The 15,660-nt window shown below is 39.1% G+C and overlaps 1 protein-coding gene across 1 annotated transcript; it reads left to right on the top strand.

Moving 5' to 3' along the window:
* The first annotated feature begins 2,387 nt into the window (after nucleotides 1-2,387).
* On the top strand, nucleotides 2,388-10,833 carry atpv0e2 (ATPase H+ transporting V0 subunit e2). Its single transcript, XM_046048222.1, has 4 exons — nucleotides 2,388-2,566; nucleotides 3,686-3,733; nucleotides 6,351-6,449; nucleotides 7,650-10,833. The coding sequence occupies exons 1-3, from the start codon at nucleotides 2,463-2,465 to the stop codon at nucleotides 6,442-6,444; spliced, it is 246 nt and encodes an 81-aa protein (XP_045904178.1). The 5' UTR covers nucleotides 2,388-2,462; the 3' UTR covers nucleotides 6,445-6,449; nucleotides 7,650-10,833.
* Nucleotides 10,834-15,660: the final 4,827 nt, after the last annotated feature.

The raw sequence follows: 15,660 nt of genomic DNA, 5'->3' as shown, positions 1-15,660 counted from the left end.
ATACAGTGTTTAGATGCACACTTAATTGGAATAATTAGTCAGTGCGGAGGCAGGATTTGAGTTTTCAAATAAATAGCTCAGGCAAACACTTTCACTTTCTGTGAATTTTATTCAAATCCTCTGCAGAAGGACTCATACGCCACGTACATATGCTCGAATGAGTGAGGAGAGCTGAGTGAGCTTATTATTTATCCAGCTTTATCATATCATCATATATCATATCATCCCACAGAGACATGTTGTCCCTGAAGTCTGGATAACACAGAAAACAGAGATGTTTTGACTGTTACATTTACACAGTTGAAGTGCCACATCACACATGAGTCTCCCTGATTCCAGGGTTACATGCAATATGTTTGGAATTCCCATTACAGCCAAATGCAAACATGCTAATGTGTCAACAAGCAAGCACACAACAACAAATAGAAATCCAAACTGCTTAAACTCGACATAACTGTTTAAGAACTTTGTCTCCATTTTCTCATAAGGGACAAATCTACCAGTCTAGCCAAGAACGGAGAAATATCCTGAGAACAGCAGCCTGTAAGCCATCTGGTATTTCCTGGCAAGATGACCTACTTAACTACTTACTGGAGAGCAGTGGTCTCTGATCTGGAATGAATATGTATGGGTTTAGTAAGACCAACATGAATTGCAGGAAACTGCACCGGGAATTAGGAACAGACTGCACTTTTGTCCACTGGGTGGTAATACTGTACCCCCTGTCACTGTAAAGTGAGGAGGTTCCACATAGAGGCCACCTTCACAAGTGATGTTATTCACATTCGAATATTCCTATTAGGCTATATTTTGATAAAGTGTTGCAGTTTTGTTTTATTTGTGTGGCCCCGTTTTTCTTTTTATCCTATAAATATGTAACAACCCCAGAGAACACAAGACTCCAAATAAATTTACATACTTTCACATCATTACACCCAGACTATATCAGGAGGTGTTGTGTATGTGTGGGGATGATGGAGTATGCAAACCTGGTACCTGCACATCTTGTTCTTTCCAGACAACAGCATAATCTAGTTTAGTGCAAGTTAAACAACTGGTGCACTGGAAAATCAACAGCTATATGGTGAATGCATCTGTGTTCAGTGTAGTTTTAGATGTAAAATTAACTAAACCTGTGTTACGGATCCTTCCCCTTACTACTTCCTTCTCCTGCAGGAGGCTGCAGGCAGGGAGGGCAATTGGGCTGGGCAATCACCTGTGCAGCTCTACCTTCAGAGCTTATTTAGCCAGGACTGATCAGTCTTTTGTCTCTCTCCTTCTAGGCCGACGTCCTACCGGGTTTGTCTTGTGTTTCTTCTTTGGTTAATCCTGACAACACACACATACACATCTAACTCATCCATTCACTGCTGACACAACTGATAGTCATACTTTGCCACACCACATATTATTGGTGATAATTTGATTTCTTTTACTTTTATAATAAATCATACCATTGGCTTGCAAACCTGTTGTGTCTCACCTCCTTTTTGTCAAGGGCTAAGAGTTGGCTTGTGCCACCTGTGTAATATTAAGTTGCAAATTATGCACTCCTGGTTTTCAGCACATGTCAGATTTCAAATATAGTGAATCTTATAAGACTTAATTTTTGCCACAAGTGAAACCATTTTAATGCCATAGATCTCTTTATTGTCTGTTTTTAAATGCAGCAAATGCTCTATTAACTTCACTGTACTAAATGCTCCAGTGGAGGTATAGTAGTCTGTTTTGCAGTTGTCATTGTGCTATCATGTGCTCTGAGTATAGAAATGCAGAATAGTTGCTGTCAGATGCAGGTGGGAGTGACATCAACAGCATATAAAATATATCAAGGCAGGATTCTCAGTAGATCCTGACAAAGGCTTCCATGAATTCCTCAAAAACTATTTATTCTATTTTACCTTTTATTTACCAGGAAGTCTCATTGAGATCAAAAATCTCTTTTACAAGAGAGGCCTGGCCAAGGTAGCAGCCATACAGAAAACAATATATTAAAATGCTACATACAATCATGACAAAATTCACAACAAGTTTGAGTTGTTTGTAGATTTCAGAACATGGGTCAATGTATTTACTGCTGAAAGTCAACAGGATTTCAGTAGTTTTATTGTATTGATTTCTGTGTCTGCTCAGGAAATAAAATCACAGACAGGCTAATGGATCAACATTATTGGGATGAAGATGGAGATTAAAAAAAAAAAAAAAGACATTTTCCTGCAATCTGCTGGCTGGCACAAGCATCCGTCCAATCCCTCTCACTGTAATACGGATAGACAGTCGGCTGAACCAATCAGAAATCGCTGTCTCCTGAATCTGGACCAATCATATGTCGAGTTGGCTTAATTGGGCGAGGACATTGCGGAAGCTACGGGCTGGCTCAGCAGCCATTGATGCGCCTTATTTCTAAGGGGACAAATCGGGATTAATTCTTCCATATCTGCGCTTTTCTGCGGACTGAAGCCATGGTGTCTCACTCTCTCGCCCTGCCGATGATCTGCTTCACCACGCTATGGGCGCTTGTGGGGGTCGTGGCTCCATTTTTAGTGCCCAAAGGACCCAACCGGGGGTAGGTACTAATCGAGCTGCCGTTAATTGGCTGCAATTTACGGCGATTATGTAGCGTTTCTTTTAAATTTTATACAATAACATTCATATTCAGCTATAAGGCTTTTTTTTATCATTCAAAGTCAATATGTACTCCGTGCTCAGCTGCATCGCATCTGCACAAATAGCCTACATGAGCGTGCTCCTGTTGATGTGATGAGGCCCTGCGCGTCATCTTGCGTCCATCCCAAAATCCATTTCTACCATCCATCCATCACTACACGACAATAAGGTTAAAGGGTCAATTCAATAACAGATAAGCATGCAAAGCTCATTTGGGTGAATTATTTGAAGATAGGCTATTAGATGTTAGTGTTAGGTTTTAATGTTAAAACAAGTCTTGTTCTGGGAAACGGCATGCTGAAGCCGTTAAGTTACAGTGGTTCACATTCCGTGCAATCAGACTGCAAATAAAAGTGAATTAGTTTAGTATTTTATCAGGGGGGAAAAAGCCTTTACTAAAGATAGTTGTGGGAAATGTGTATAGAATATCTCACAGTATACGCACAATTTTATATTGGGACATTGATAGGTATTTAAAGATCCAGAAACTATTTACAGAAAATACCTGAGAAATCAAGGTACCTCATTCACGCAACAGTTTAAACCGTGATATTTCTTTAACATTGCAACAGCACAATACAACCGGAGATATTAAAGAGAGACCATTCTCAGTATAAAGGCAGCAAATTTATACTGTCTCACACAGTATTTATCACATCACCCAACCCGATTATTGTCTTATAATATTTGGTGCATTGCTACTTTAAATTAGGTGTGGGATAGAGACTAAACTAATACAACAATAATTATCACAGCACTATTTATTAAAGTGTTCACAATCGACAAGGTAAAGTAGCTGTTTACATCCTACTGACCTAAATGTTTTAGAACAAAAATCTGTTTCGTGTTGATCTACTTTATCCATTTAGTCCTAATAACTGAGCACTTATTGCTTAAATATCATCAATGTTATTGTTACATGGACATTAACATTAATATTGGACAAACTCCCAGTCCCTGTGTTTATAGTGAGTGGACAGAGCTGCATTAATGTAACTCCCTCTGTTTTCTTTGACAGTGTGATTGTCACCAGTCTCATCCTCACAGCGGTCTGCTGTTACTTATTGTAAGCATAAACTCTTCTTTGCTTTGAAGCTGCTGTCATTTTGCATGTTGATGTGACTGATGTATTGACCTGGTGCTCAGATTACACGTGCATAATAAAACAGTAAAACATTAAAATGTTTCCGCTAACCTTTATGAATCTGCAGTAAAGTGTAGTATTAAAGTAAAAGCAGTTTGGTATTGCTAGTGCTTTCAAATTAAATGGCTTCTGTTGAGGCTGCTGGTGTATCATGGGAAGCGTACAATAGTTACAAACTACTTCAGTCAATTAAAAAAGAAAAAGTGTCCCTCACTTGAATATTTTACAATCATATGCCTGTAACTGTGCATGATAGAAATAAGGGAAGAACAACAAGGCTTTAAGAAAGCAGAGAAATTAGCATTTCATAACCTACGCAACGTGAAACGGAGACCTTGGAAACTGCTACCAAATGGATCTTACAGAAGACATGACTTTAACCAGTGAACTGAAACAAGACATTATTCAGAGGCTTACTGAGACCACCACAGTCATACAAGCTCTAGGCCATGCTATCAGCATAGAACAAGAGATGAGTATCGGCAGCTTTAATGCTACTACTGTACCAAAACAACCTGCAAGAGAAAGTGACAGCTCAGGACAGTAGAGGCCAAGATAAATAAATAGATTTACGGAGAACCAGAAGATACAAAGGTATTTTCACTCTTAAACACTGAGCTTGTCATAACACTGAGGTCTGTCACCTTTAATATTTGGCAGTTTGAAACTGAAAAAGATCTGCGTTAGTGACGTTTTTGGGGCCATGATCGTGCAGATGAAGTGATAAAGAAATGGAGGGCTAGGAAAAGTAGCATGTGCACGCAGGATTATAATTCCACCACTAGAGGGAACCGCAGCTCCTTCAGGGGGTGACTATCGCTTCACCAAACAAACAAACCACAGATAGTAGATTAGATTCAGAAAATGTCATACCTGGATGAGTTGGAGGGAAAATTATGTTGAAGAACAGATTGATTTATTGTACAGAATATATGTAATTTTAGGGATCATTAAAAAATGCAGAACTGATAGTTGAGAAATGGATAATATGGATCACTTATGTCTATATCTTCAAGACCATGTTTTTATGTTCTGTAGCATACCTAATTAAATACCTTCAACTGCTACTTCTTAGCTCTGTATTGTTTAAGTCCTGTGTATCGGCTCTTCTTGTTCTAGCTGTGTCAGTTTTATACGATCAAAATGTTTTACTAATAAATTATAGTACAAGTAAGATGTCATTTATTTTTATATATATATATATACACACACACACACACACATTTTTAATACTTTGTTGTAGTGTTTCTTCATATTGTCTAATAAGAACAAAACATTTTAAATGTGATATTTACTGCAAATAAACTAACCTTATCTACCACTCAAACTTTATTAATCCCAGAAAGTTGTCTGTTCGAGAGTTTGTGTTTCTACAAAAAACCAAATGTTTACAAAAAGTCACAGAGCCGTGAAGTTGAAATATAACAAAATGATTACAAAACAAAAAACACACCTGTAATTAAATTCATAAGGTCAAAAACCCACAGTGTAGCCGTCGTCCATTAGTAGCCTATGTAGCATTAGCATTTAGCCTGTTAGCTCAACTGCAACAGGCAACAAAAATACCCTACCATAAACCAGCATTGAAGATGCCAAGTAACATAATCACATCAAGCTAGCCTTGTCAGTTGCTGCCAGCTACTAGCTTAAATCAAACTACAAAAACTAGTTGTGCTAAACTTGAGTGAATAATGTAAAAAACAGGTGAATGTACTTTGCAGCACAAACAACTCAACACAAAATATAATTTATCATGGCTAATGGCACAGACAGACTCAAGTACTCTTTGCCTGACAAGCACATGGCACAGGTGATCAAAGGGTCCTTATGTAGATTCACCCTAGCTGAGCTCTGTAACAGGTGGCCAACAGCCTGCCTGACATAAAGTCCGGTAAACAGTGAAGAAGCTTACAGCCATTTTTTAATTTTTGCTAATTCAAATACAGAAACGTTGTAGGAGCATTGTATTCACTTTACCACCATTATTGTGGAGACTGCAGACGTTAGTGCTGGAAGCTGCTTAACAACTGAGTTCAGCGGGGCCAAATAACTACAGACCTTAAAACAGCTTCTCAAGGCTGCAAAGCTGCTGCATTTAAACCATCTGCATGATGTCTCATTGTGTGTGAATTCACAGTGGTGGTAACCAGGTCAGCCTGCAGGGTGAACACATTAGTAGCTTTGAAAGGCAATAGAAAATCATGGTGGATTCATAGGTGGATAAAATAATGTTCACTGTATTATTCTTACAGTTAGACATCTAAATAAGAGCTTGAGGAGTTGGTTAAAGTTGCATTTGTTTGAAAGTTGGTAGAGTCTCTTGTGTCCTTTGCCTCTTTAAACTTGTTGCAAAGCCTATTCCTGTGGTTTGCTCTTGCTTGGTATCTTTACAGTAATGGTGGTGATTACAGTAATATGATCTATTGGTATATTGCCCAGAAGTACAGCAACAAGACCCAGCCTGTAAATGCAGAGATCAGTTCTAGATTGTGCCTGTGTGTTTTGATAATACCTCCCTGCCTCTTTTTCTCTCTCTCAGCTGGTTGATAGCCATTTTGGCCCAGACCAACCCTCTGTTCGGCCCTCAGCTGAAGAATGAAACTATATGGTATCTGCGCTACTTCTGGGAGTAAACATGGTGAGTCTGTCAGAAGAACACTTAAAGCTACAACCTATAGATCCAAATCTAAACTCACTGGAGGTTTTACCTGAATGCCATGTCCAGCCATTATCACTATTTGTCTAGAACCATTATAAACTACTACAGATAGCAAATGAAAACCAAAACATCTGGTAAACTTTCAAACATATAAAGATTGATTACAGTACTGTAAGTACTATCATAAAGTACACTAATAGCTCAACAGTCACTGCAGTATCCAAGATCATTACCTGCATCCACACATAGAACATGGCTTTCCAAAATAAAAGCTAACAACCCAGTTCTTTGTAAAAATGACCACGACTGAGTTTAAGTCTGTGTAAAAGCGAAAAAAGAGTTTGATTCCAACTCACAAGTTCACTGTGAACATTTTAAAAACCCATTGGCACAATATATATCTTCATACTGCTTTTTCTCATTATGGCTCTTACAAGTCAAGAAACCGTTGCGAAATTATACTTAACAAAGATAAACCCCATTTCCTTACAAATCACCTACGCTAGAAATTTGAATGCAATATAATTTATTCAAAACCAGTCAAATACAATAAATTGTGATGAATTAAGAAACACATATTGCTAGGAATACCACGTACGAATCTGTCATGTAGACCTTTTGGCACATTTCACCATGTGTATGATAAATGTGTGTCAACAAGAATTCAAAAGGCAACAAGAAATGACCAAAAGTAGAGTAAATTGTGAGAAGAGATCCAGTGATCTGAAAGAAGATGCGAAACATTATACTTTTGTATATCTTCTTTTCTGCTGGCTTCTTTGTACCAGCCGTTTTTGATCCTTCAGGCTGTGTACTATACTTGCATGTTTGCAAATTTTAAACCACTCGGTTCTTCTCTCTCAGAAGGCAGTGGCAAGAAAAGCCCGTGCCACTTAACTGCCTACAGTGACAGGAGTGGCATTCATCTGTGAATATTTATCAACTCTATGAAAAGAAAATGAGCTGGGTGAAATGCCAAAAAAAAGGAACAAGACATTTCATCATGATTTTTCAAAGACACGTTTGCTCTGAGCCACTTCGGACCGAGCAGTACTTTAAATTATTGAGCTATTTCACATCATGCTTTGACCCTCACATTCAATACTACTGATTGCAAGTAAAGAAATGTAATATATTTCGGTTTGTGCTGAAATCACTCTGTTTTTCTCTCTGTTCCAGGGTTGTGTGACGGCTTGCATCTCATCATTCCTATCTGGACTTAATTTCAACGTAACTCTTAACCATTAAACATTCCTAGAATCTGCAGAATTGATGAGACATCTACTGAAAAGTCAGCATCAGTTTTCTTTGCAGCCTTTGGAAATATTTACAATTATGCACACTACCTGGAATTTAAGATTTAGAGTTTATATAGACACATGTTGTGGGATTCAATACAAGGATGATACACTTAAACTCTTCTTGTTATCCCAATACAATGCACGCAAGCTGTGACTTAGTTAAGAGCAAGATTCGTGAACAAATCAAAAATAAGGAAAGCATTGAGTGTTTCTTGTGTCTGTTACTGATGAGAATGATTTCCAGTGAAACCATTACATCATCTGTTAATCTTCCATCTCTGAGATGTGCAATCCTTAGATACTTTAGTTTATTTTGTGTTTGTTTACTTTTTTTGGTTTTGTGAAGCTGCCATCAGGGAACATGAATTTCTAAGTGTATTTATTTAGCCTGCGGGTGCTGATGTAAGCGCGTTGTAATTACCTCAGTGTCCACACGGTCTTGTTATATAACTGTTATTATCTGTGATGTAATGGTGTGTGTGTGAGTGTGTGTGAAGAGTTCATTACTGTGAGTGCTTGGTCCACAGCCATCAGAATCTCCCTAAACCATAAAAGTGAAGAGCGATTCCCTCCACTTTAGACCACTTCACCATGAAACTCCCTCCCACATTCCCCTCATGCTCTACACCGCGGAGGTCCTCGTTGCCATGGTGATCACATCGCTCAATTCAGTCCCGCTCCACTCGACCCCTTTTGATGAAACCCTGCCCATTCCCGCCTGCTTGTGTACAGATGTACTGTAGCTCGTACTGTAGAGACATGTTTTTGGATTGAAGCTGCTGGTAGCTGCGGATAGATCTGGCGATATGTACTATCTAACTAATTTAATTCCCCAGAAAAAAAAAATAATTGTAAGTATTTTCCCTGAGAATCAGCCTTTGAAGGGGCACTTCGACCAATTCCTAATTTAAACTTAAAGCTAATTAATTCTTCTTTGGTTAGGATCTCATTAAGGCAGAGTGACCCCTCATATCTTTTCAGTAGCAGAAAAAATAGTTGCTTTTAAATGGATATAATGCATATTTATATGCCCCAAAACAAAGCAATGAAAGAAGTAAATTTAACAAAACAAAGTGTTATTCTGTTGCATGTTGTCCAGACAGCTGTAATGTTTTAGAAACTACCATCACATGAGGGATGGATGCTTCTGACTGGCTGTTGATGGATATTTACTGAAAAGCAAACAGTATATCAGATCACAATCACCCCTAGTTTGTAATTTATCCAGCTGCATAATGAATTTTCTGCTGTTAGAAAGTAAGGATTTACTGTAGAAATAAAGTTGCAGGAAATAATGAAAATCTTTAAAATACTGTTAATGTTCAATGTTCATAAGAACACGACTAATCCATCCATCCAACTATCCATCGTCAACCGCTTATCCTGCGTACAGGGGGGGGGGGACAAGACTAATCATTGTAATTAATTGTTGTGAACATGTACGGTATGTGCTAACTGTACTCTACTAACTATACTAACCTGTATGCTACAGAGTGTGTGTGGGGAATTTGTACACATGCGTGTGAGTGGAGCGAGTTGGAAAAGTAGGTCACCAGAGGTCAAGAGGTCAAAGTTATTTCTGTTGACTGTGGTCTCCTCTGTCAGTGCAGAATAGTCAGCTGCAGCAGGTCAACCGCCGATGGCCAGTCAAACATTAGCGCTGATACGCCATTCTCAGTACTAGCTAGCTCAGATCAGTCAACAGGCAGAGAAACAGTATGATGAAGTGCTTCATAGCAGAACATAAAGGGTCAGAAATGTAGTTTATGTCTGTGTTTGTTCTTTGGTACATCGGCATAACAGCATATATATTGTTTCTGAAATATTAAGATACCAAGGTTGCTTATTTCAAGTTTTATTTTAACATTTGTTTTGAATAAGATGCCGGGATGACACCACCTCCTCCTGATGCTTTAAGAGTTTGAGCTGCCAGCCATTACCACAACTACATCTACCCTGAGAACCCCTCCCTCCCTCCTTCCTTAACACTTCTCCTCCCCGCCCTCCTCTCTAAAACCACTTTGCTTCAGCCAAAAAGAATCAAAATCAATATACAGCTACTTTTTAGAAAGACCAAATTACGTTGTATCTTTTCCTCCAGCCCTCTTCAGTAGTTGTGGTGGTGGCGCGCATCTAAATGTGGATACACATTAACTTGCACCAGTGGGGACCCACATCAAATAGAGTGTGATCACACCTGATCACACACAACAAAGGAAGGCTTTCCGTGCCAGAATACTAGTATTTAGATTCACTTTGTGCTATTTCAAGTGGACCAGAGTTTGTAAACCAAAGTCACGTGGATACACAAATAGTTCAGTTATTGGACTGAGTTTTTGGTCACATTTCAACCTGCCAAGTGCTGGCAGAGACTCAAAACAAATCTCACACCTTAACTTAAGCTCCGTGTTGTGTTAAGGTCTCTGTTGTTCATACCAGTTGAAAGCGCATGAAGAAAAAGCTGAATGTGAGCATGGGTCCAGACTGTGGTTTGCTCTCACTTCAGGCGTTCCAACCATTGACTGCTGACTATCCGATGTACCCATAAACCCCTGTGTTTTGGATTTTGTTTCCGTAGTTGGTTTGGATGACATTCCCAATCCCACTCATAATGAAGCGTGCTACAGTTAGCTTGCAAGAAGGACGGAGTCACATTTTCAGTGTCGGTGAATCATCTGACAACAAATAGATCCGGCCAAACTAACTAAACTAAAGTAGTTACCCCTCCACAGTTTCCATAAACCTCTTCAAACATGCTGGTGTGGACTGACCTTAAAAATGTTCAATTCTTAGGTTTCCTTTTCTTACAAATTTGTTGAGTTCTTTTAATAATGGCTGCTGTTTATCTGTTAAATATTCCTGGCAACATAGATGGAGATAGAGATAGATTTTTTTTTGTGTGAGTGAAGAGTCACCATGGTTACAAAAATCGACTAATTCACAGACCTGATTGTTGGTGGAGATGAGATCCTATATGTGACCCTGTATTAGTGTGATGTAAATGCTTCTATGTGAGTGGCATTGTATGTGAAACACCCAATAAAAAAATATGTCTCATAAAACCTTTCTTCTCTGTTGACATTAACATTCTTCGTGAGCAAGCTGGAATGTATTTTTTGATTGATTGATGAACACACAGGGATAAACACCGTACACACCCAAATGCTGCGGTTTCGATGGAAACACTACAACTGACTGCAAAGCCTTTAGAGAGGATCTAAATTCTCTGCATGACTCCGTGCGTCACAAATAACTAAACATAACCTTTATATAAACTTAATCCTATCTCAGAACCATACAATAACAAATACACATGGGCACAAACACGCACACACCTCACTTAATTCCAAAAATGTGGCTTCTTTGAGGTTAATTGCCACCGAAGAGTCCTGTGTGTGTGTGTTTGTGCATAAGAGAAAAATAAAGCTGATGCATGTCGACCTTCCTGTTGCATCTCTGCCGATGTTGTTGCACTGCCTGTGAGAGGGAGGGGCCCCTGATGAAGGACTGAGGCATTTTGTTCAAGTTACCCTGGTAATCAAGGACAAGGTTGAGTCCCTCACACAAAATTCTCACAATGACACAGGAAGGCACGGACCCATGATTCCCACGTACTCATTTCATTCTTCTATCAGGTGCAGGCATTTTGCAGGAAGGGCCTTCGGCAAAATATGCATCTGCACGAGGGTCAATTGAATGTTTGACCATTCAAATACTTCTCTGTCAAATTCATGAGTGAACTATAGGAAGATATTCCCTCAAATTCAAAGCGAAAGACTAAAAGGTAAGGTGCATTTGCCTGTTTACAAATAAGATGATTTACTTTTAAAGGCTGAAACTGATACCGGTGCTGCTGGACTTCAGCTGATCATTTGAGCCAATATTAATCAATTTACTGTTTTCATGACAAACCAAAACAAGGATTCTGTGTTTCGTTAAGAATTCTATCAAGGTCAAAAATGCTTATAACAGAATTTACTCCATATATCAAGGATTTCACTGAAACTGGTACATTTAATGAAGAAGTGCAATGACACTGTTCTTATTGCAAAATTGCAATTAGAATTCCATTGCAGGTTTATACTGTAGACTTTTATTTGACAAGGACACGCAGTTCCATTGATGTGAAGCACCTGAAACCAGGCCCAGGCAATGTTATCCACTTGCAAAGCTGCAGTTATGGACCATTTCCAGTCCAACCTGCAACACCTACAGGCAAAGTAAAGTAACAGCAACAATTCAATCCTACAGAGGTAGACATGCTTATGTGCACCATCTATAGGCAAAGAAGGTAACAGCTTCTGCCATTTTGACACTGGTGCCAACTGCAGCCTGGTGAAGTTATTAGGTGCGTATGACTTAATGTGGCGCTGCGCAGAGCTGTCTTAACATGATGCATGCTGGACTTAAAACAAGCTTTCGCTCGCTGCAAAACGTCACCGTGTCACATGACATTAAAACCTCGCAGGTGCAAGGCGGCTGCAGGCGCCGAGTCCGGTGGCCGCAGTTGCTTTTCCCCGACCGCACCAAGTTGGAACCACACTATTGCCTGGTCTCGCAGTATTTTTCTTTGCAAATTCCACCACATCAGTGATTGATCTCAGCTCACAGAAAGCTGCTGCAGGTAGTTTTTATAACCCGCCCCCACAGTCACCTGCTCACGTTAGACAAAACCATCAAGTCAAGTCGGCAAAGGTCAGCCGCCGTCATCTCAAACGCACCTATTGTCTGATTAGCCAGTAGGCCCACTGTTGCCTTAATTGGTTGGGATGGTTAGGTTTGGGCAAGAGGAGTGAGATTGGTTAGGGTTAGGGTAAGAATATCAGGGTAAGCACAGTTAGGTGGATCATGCCTTCTCCATTCCTAGGAAAGAAAACATTGCTTAACCAAAACCTTTCCAACTTTGGAACAGGGTTGTGTCTAACCATTTCTGTAACTTTCCGAAACCGACAATCTTATTCATTTTTATTAAAAGAATGTGTTTGAAGAAAAAAGCACCAAATTTACTTTGCTTGACTTCTGAGTTCTGTGTGTGGTGCTGAATGAGCTGTAAATATGAGTGTCCATACAGTATATCTGTAACAGTTGGTTCTGGACAGTTTTATCAGCATATTGGTTTACCTGGAAATATACCCCATGCAGTTCATAGACTGTAAGCGAAAGGCTGCTGAGCAGACCTCCCGTCTTTGAACGAAAAAGACATTTTAGGCCATCTTTAGTTTATTTTTATGCGCCTGGTTATGACTTTAATCAAAATCATCTTCATTCCATCAGAGCAAACTCAGTTTTTATTAGTTTACACTCCACATTGTCGACTTTATTTCTCTTTATTTCTTTATTTCTCTACATATTTCTTATTTCAATAGGTCACTGAGAATCCCTTTTTCTCAGATGAGTTCATATTTCAAACATTATTCCATTAAAGAACTTAATAACTTAACTTAAATGTTGGCTAAACACATGACCTCAACTTTAATCTTCCACCGACATCAGTGTGAACCCACAGGCAGCAATGCTTTATTAAAGTTCATAAACAAAAAATCAATAACATGTTGAATCATGCCTGCGATTATTTATATTTACTGTTGGGGAAAATGTAGCAGTAATGTTTCTGCAGGGTCAGCACAAATTGTTGTGCTGAATTAAGGTTATGTTATATAAAATAAATCTTATTTCTTTACTACCTAAAAGCACAAACAATCATCAATAATTCACAGTTGTAGATCAATGAGCGGTGGTGCAGCACTGCAGTGTCATAATGGATGCTGATTAATGAGTAAACAGCTCATACAATCTTGATATTGAAAAAGCAGCAGTTGTATTTGTGACTGATCAACAGAGTGATTTGTTTCAGCTCTTCCTTGAGAGCCCACACACCAAAAATGGCGGTATTGTGCTTTAAGTATTATATATTCAAGCAGTGGCCTACATCTCTGTTTAAACAGATGAAGCTGAATTAATACACATTATTTAAGGCCGTGCGCACACACACACACACACACACACACACACAGCCTACAGGCACACACATATAGGATTTAACTGACAGACACAGATAAACACAAACACCCCACAGCTTATCCTCTGTAATATTCATAAAATGTGGATGTCCCATGACAACCTACTTTTCTCCAAAAGCATTAACAATCTTTATGCAAGCAGATGTATATGAGCTGGCCTAAATAACACTTGCGGTGCTGTAGAAGGTTGTTTCTTTTCATCACAAGGGAGCCACTGCAAGGTTGTTGATGCATATTTCAATCTCTTCATTTAAATACAGGCCATACTGTAAAGTAGAGCCTGGCAGATGGGATTTTTAGGCTGATGAGCTGATATTGCGTGTGCTCTAATAAATGTACCCTATATAGGCCTATTATTATTATTATTATTATTAACAAATATATATTAGAATTCTGCCTTTCTCATTCTTAAACTTAAACTCATTTGCTAATTTGTCAGTTTACAGCAGCCCAGCAATAAAAAAAAAATTAAAAAAACATCCTCCATAATGTTATATTACATTTTTGTTGAAACTGTTTTAGAGAGGTGTCGATTCAACTGTTTGATCATTTTGTCAGCTGTAGTTTGTGGTGTTTCTAATATCTTATAAGGGTATGTTCACTTTTATTCATCTGAAAGTAAAACGCTGAGCACCGGGATCCACGGTGAGTTTACAGAGGTTAAGAGGAGTTTTACGGTGGCTGTTAAGGTGTAGTAAACCCGCTGTGGAGGGCGTCTGCTCCTCTGTTTAAGGAGGTGAAGCGGTTCCAGCGGAGATCTGCTCTGAAGCAGCCCGGGAGCCCGCTGGGGTCAGCGGGTTCACAGCCCCAGTCCTCCCCAGTGTCCTTAAACACGGGTCGTGCGACCCCGCCCCTCTGACGACGCCGTGTCGTAGATACAAACCATATCCGTTTTCACTGGCTTCAACAAGAGTCAAGCTATCAACAGTCCACTAGTATGCAGCCGGAAACGAGGTAGTGTGCATTTCATAATAAGAGCAACGCAGGGTAGGTTATATCAGCTTTATGGTTGAGTTAAGTTTTTATGTCATGGTTTAGCAGAGTTAAATGTAAAATAAGGTTTTGTTCGTTCTTTTTCAATCTCTATTTCAGCCACAAAAATCAGCTTCCATAAAACAAAGCTCATTCAATAGCAATAGCATTAGCAGAACTACTCAGTATTTAAACACTGGTGTTGATAGGCAGATTTCTATCAAACTTTCTACAGGATTACTCATATTCTGCTCATTTGTTTTCAAGTTGATACCTAGCCTATTAACAAACATCCATCACTAGATTTATCCATCCATCGTCAACCGCTTATCCTGAGTAGGCCTACAGGGTCGCGGGGGGGCTGGAGTCAATCCCAGCTGACATCAGGTGAAAGGCGGGGTACACCCTGGACAGGTCCACTAGATTTATGTGACATTTAAAAATGTGTGTTGTTTTTTTTTTATAGATGGTTTCAAGATTAATTTGTAAGTGTTGGCTAAGTACTATGCTAAAATGCTTTTGGAAAACAGGCATATCACAGTTAAATTATCAGTAAAAAGACAAGCGTAGGAACAGTCTGGCGACAACCTATCATAGATTAATATCTGACTGGAATATTCTTCTAATATTATTATTAAATTCACTGTAGTGTTTTGTGTCTTCTAAATTGCTGTAGACCTCACGAAATTTAATTAAGTTATTTATCCCATTTCCAAAAGCACTCATTTAAAACAGTCTACTAAAAAATGGTAGGCCTATTGGTAATATTGTAGTAAACCAATAACAATACCGATGTACAATTCAAATTTTGCGCCGTATTCCCCAGAGCGACCTTTATTTTGAAACCTCCCTATCAGAAGTCCGATGCGATAATCTCTCGAGATTGACAATCGGTCT

The sequence above is a fragment of the Micropterus dolomieu genome, linkage group LG01 (assembly GCF_021292245.1).
Source record: "Micropterus dolomieu isolate WLL.071019.BEF.003 ecotype Adirondacks linkage group LG01, ASM2129224v1, whole genome shotgun sequence".
NCBI lineage: Eukaryota > Metazoa > Chordata > Actinopteri > Centrarchiformes > Centrarchidae > Micropterus > Micropterus dolomieu.
The sequence above is the reverse complement of the archived record's forward strand: the minus strand, read 5'-3'. Positions and strand labels throughout refer to the sequence as shown.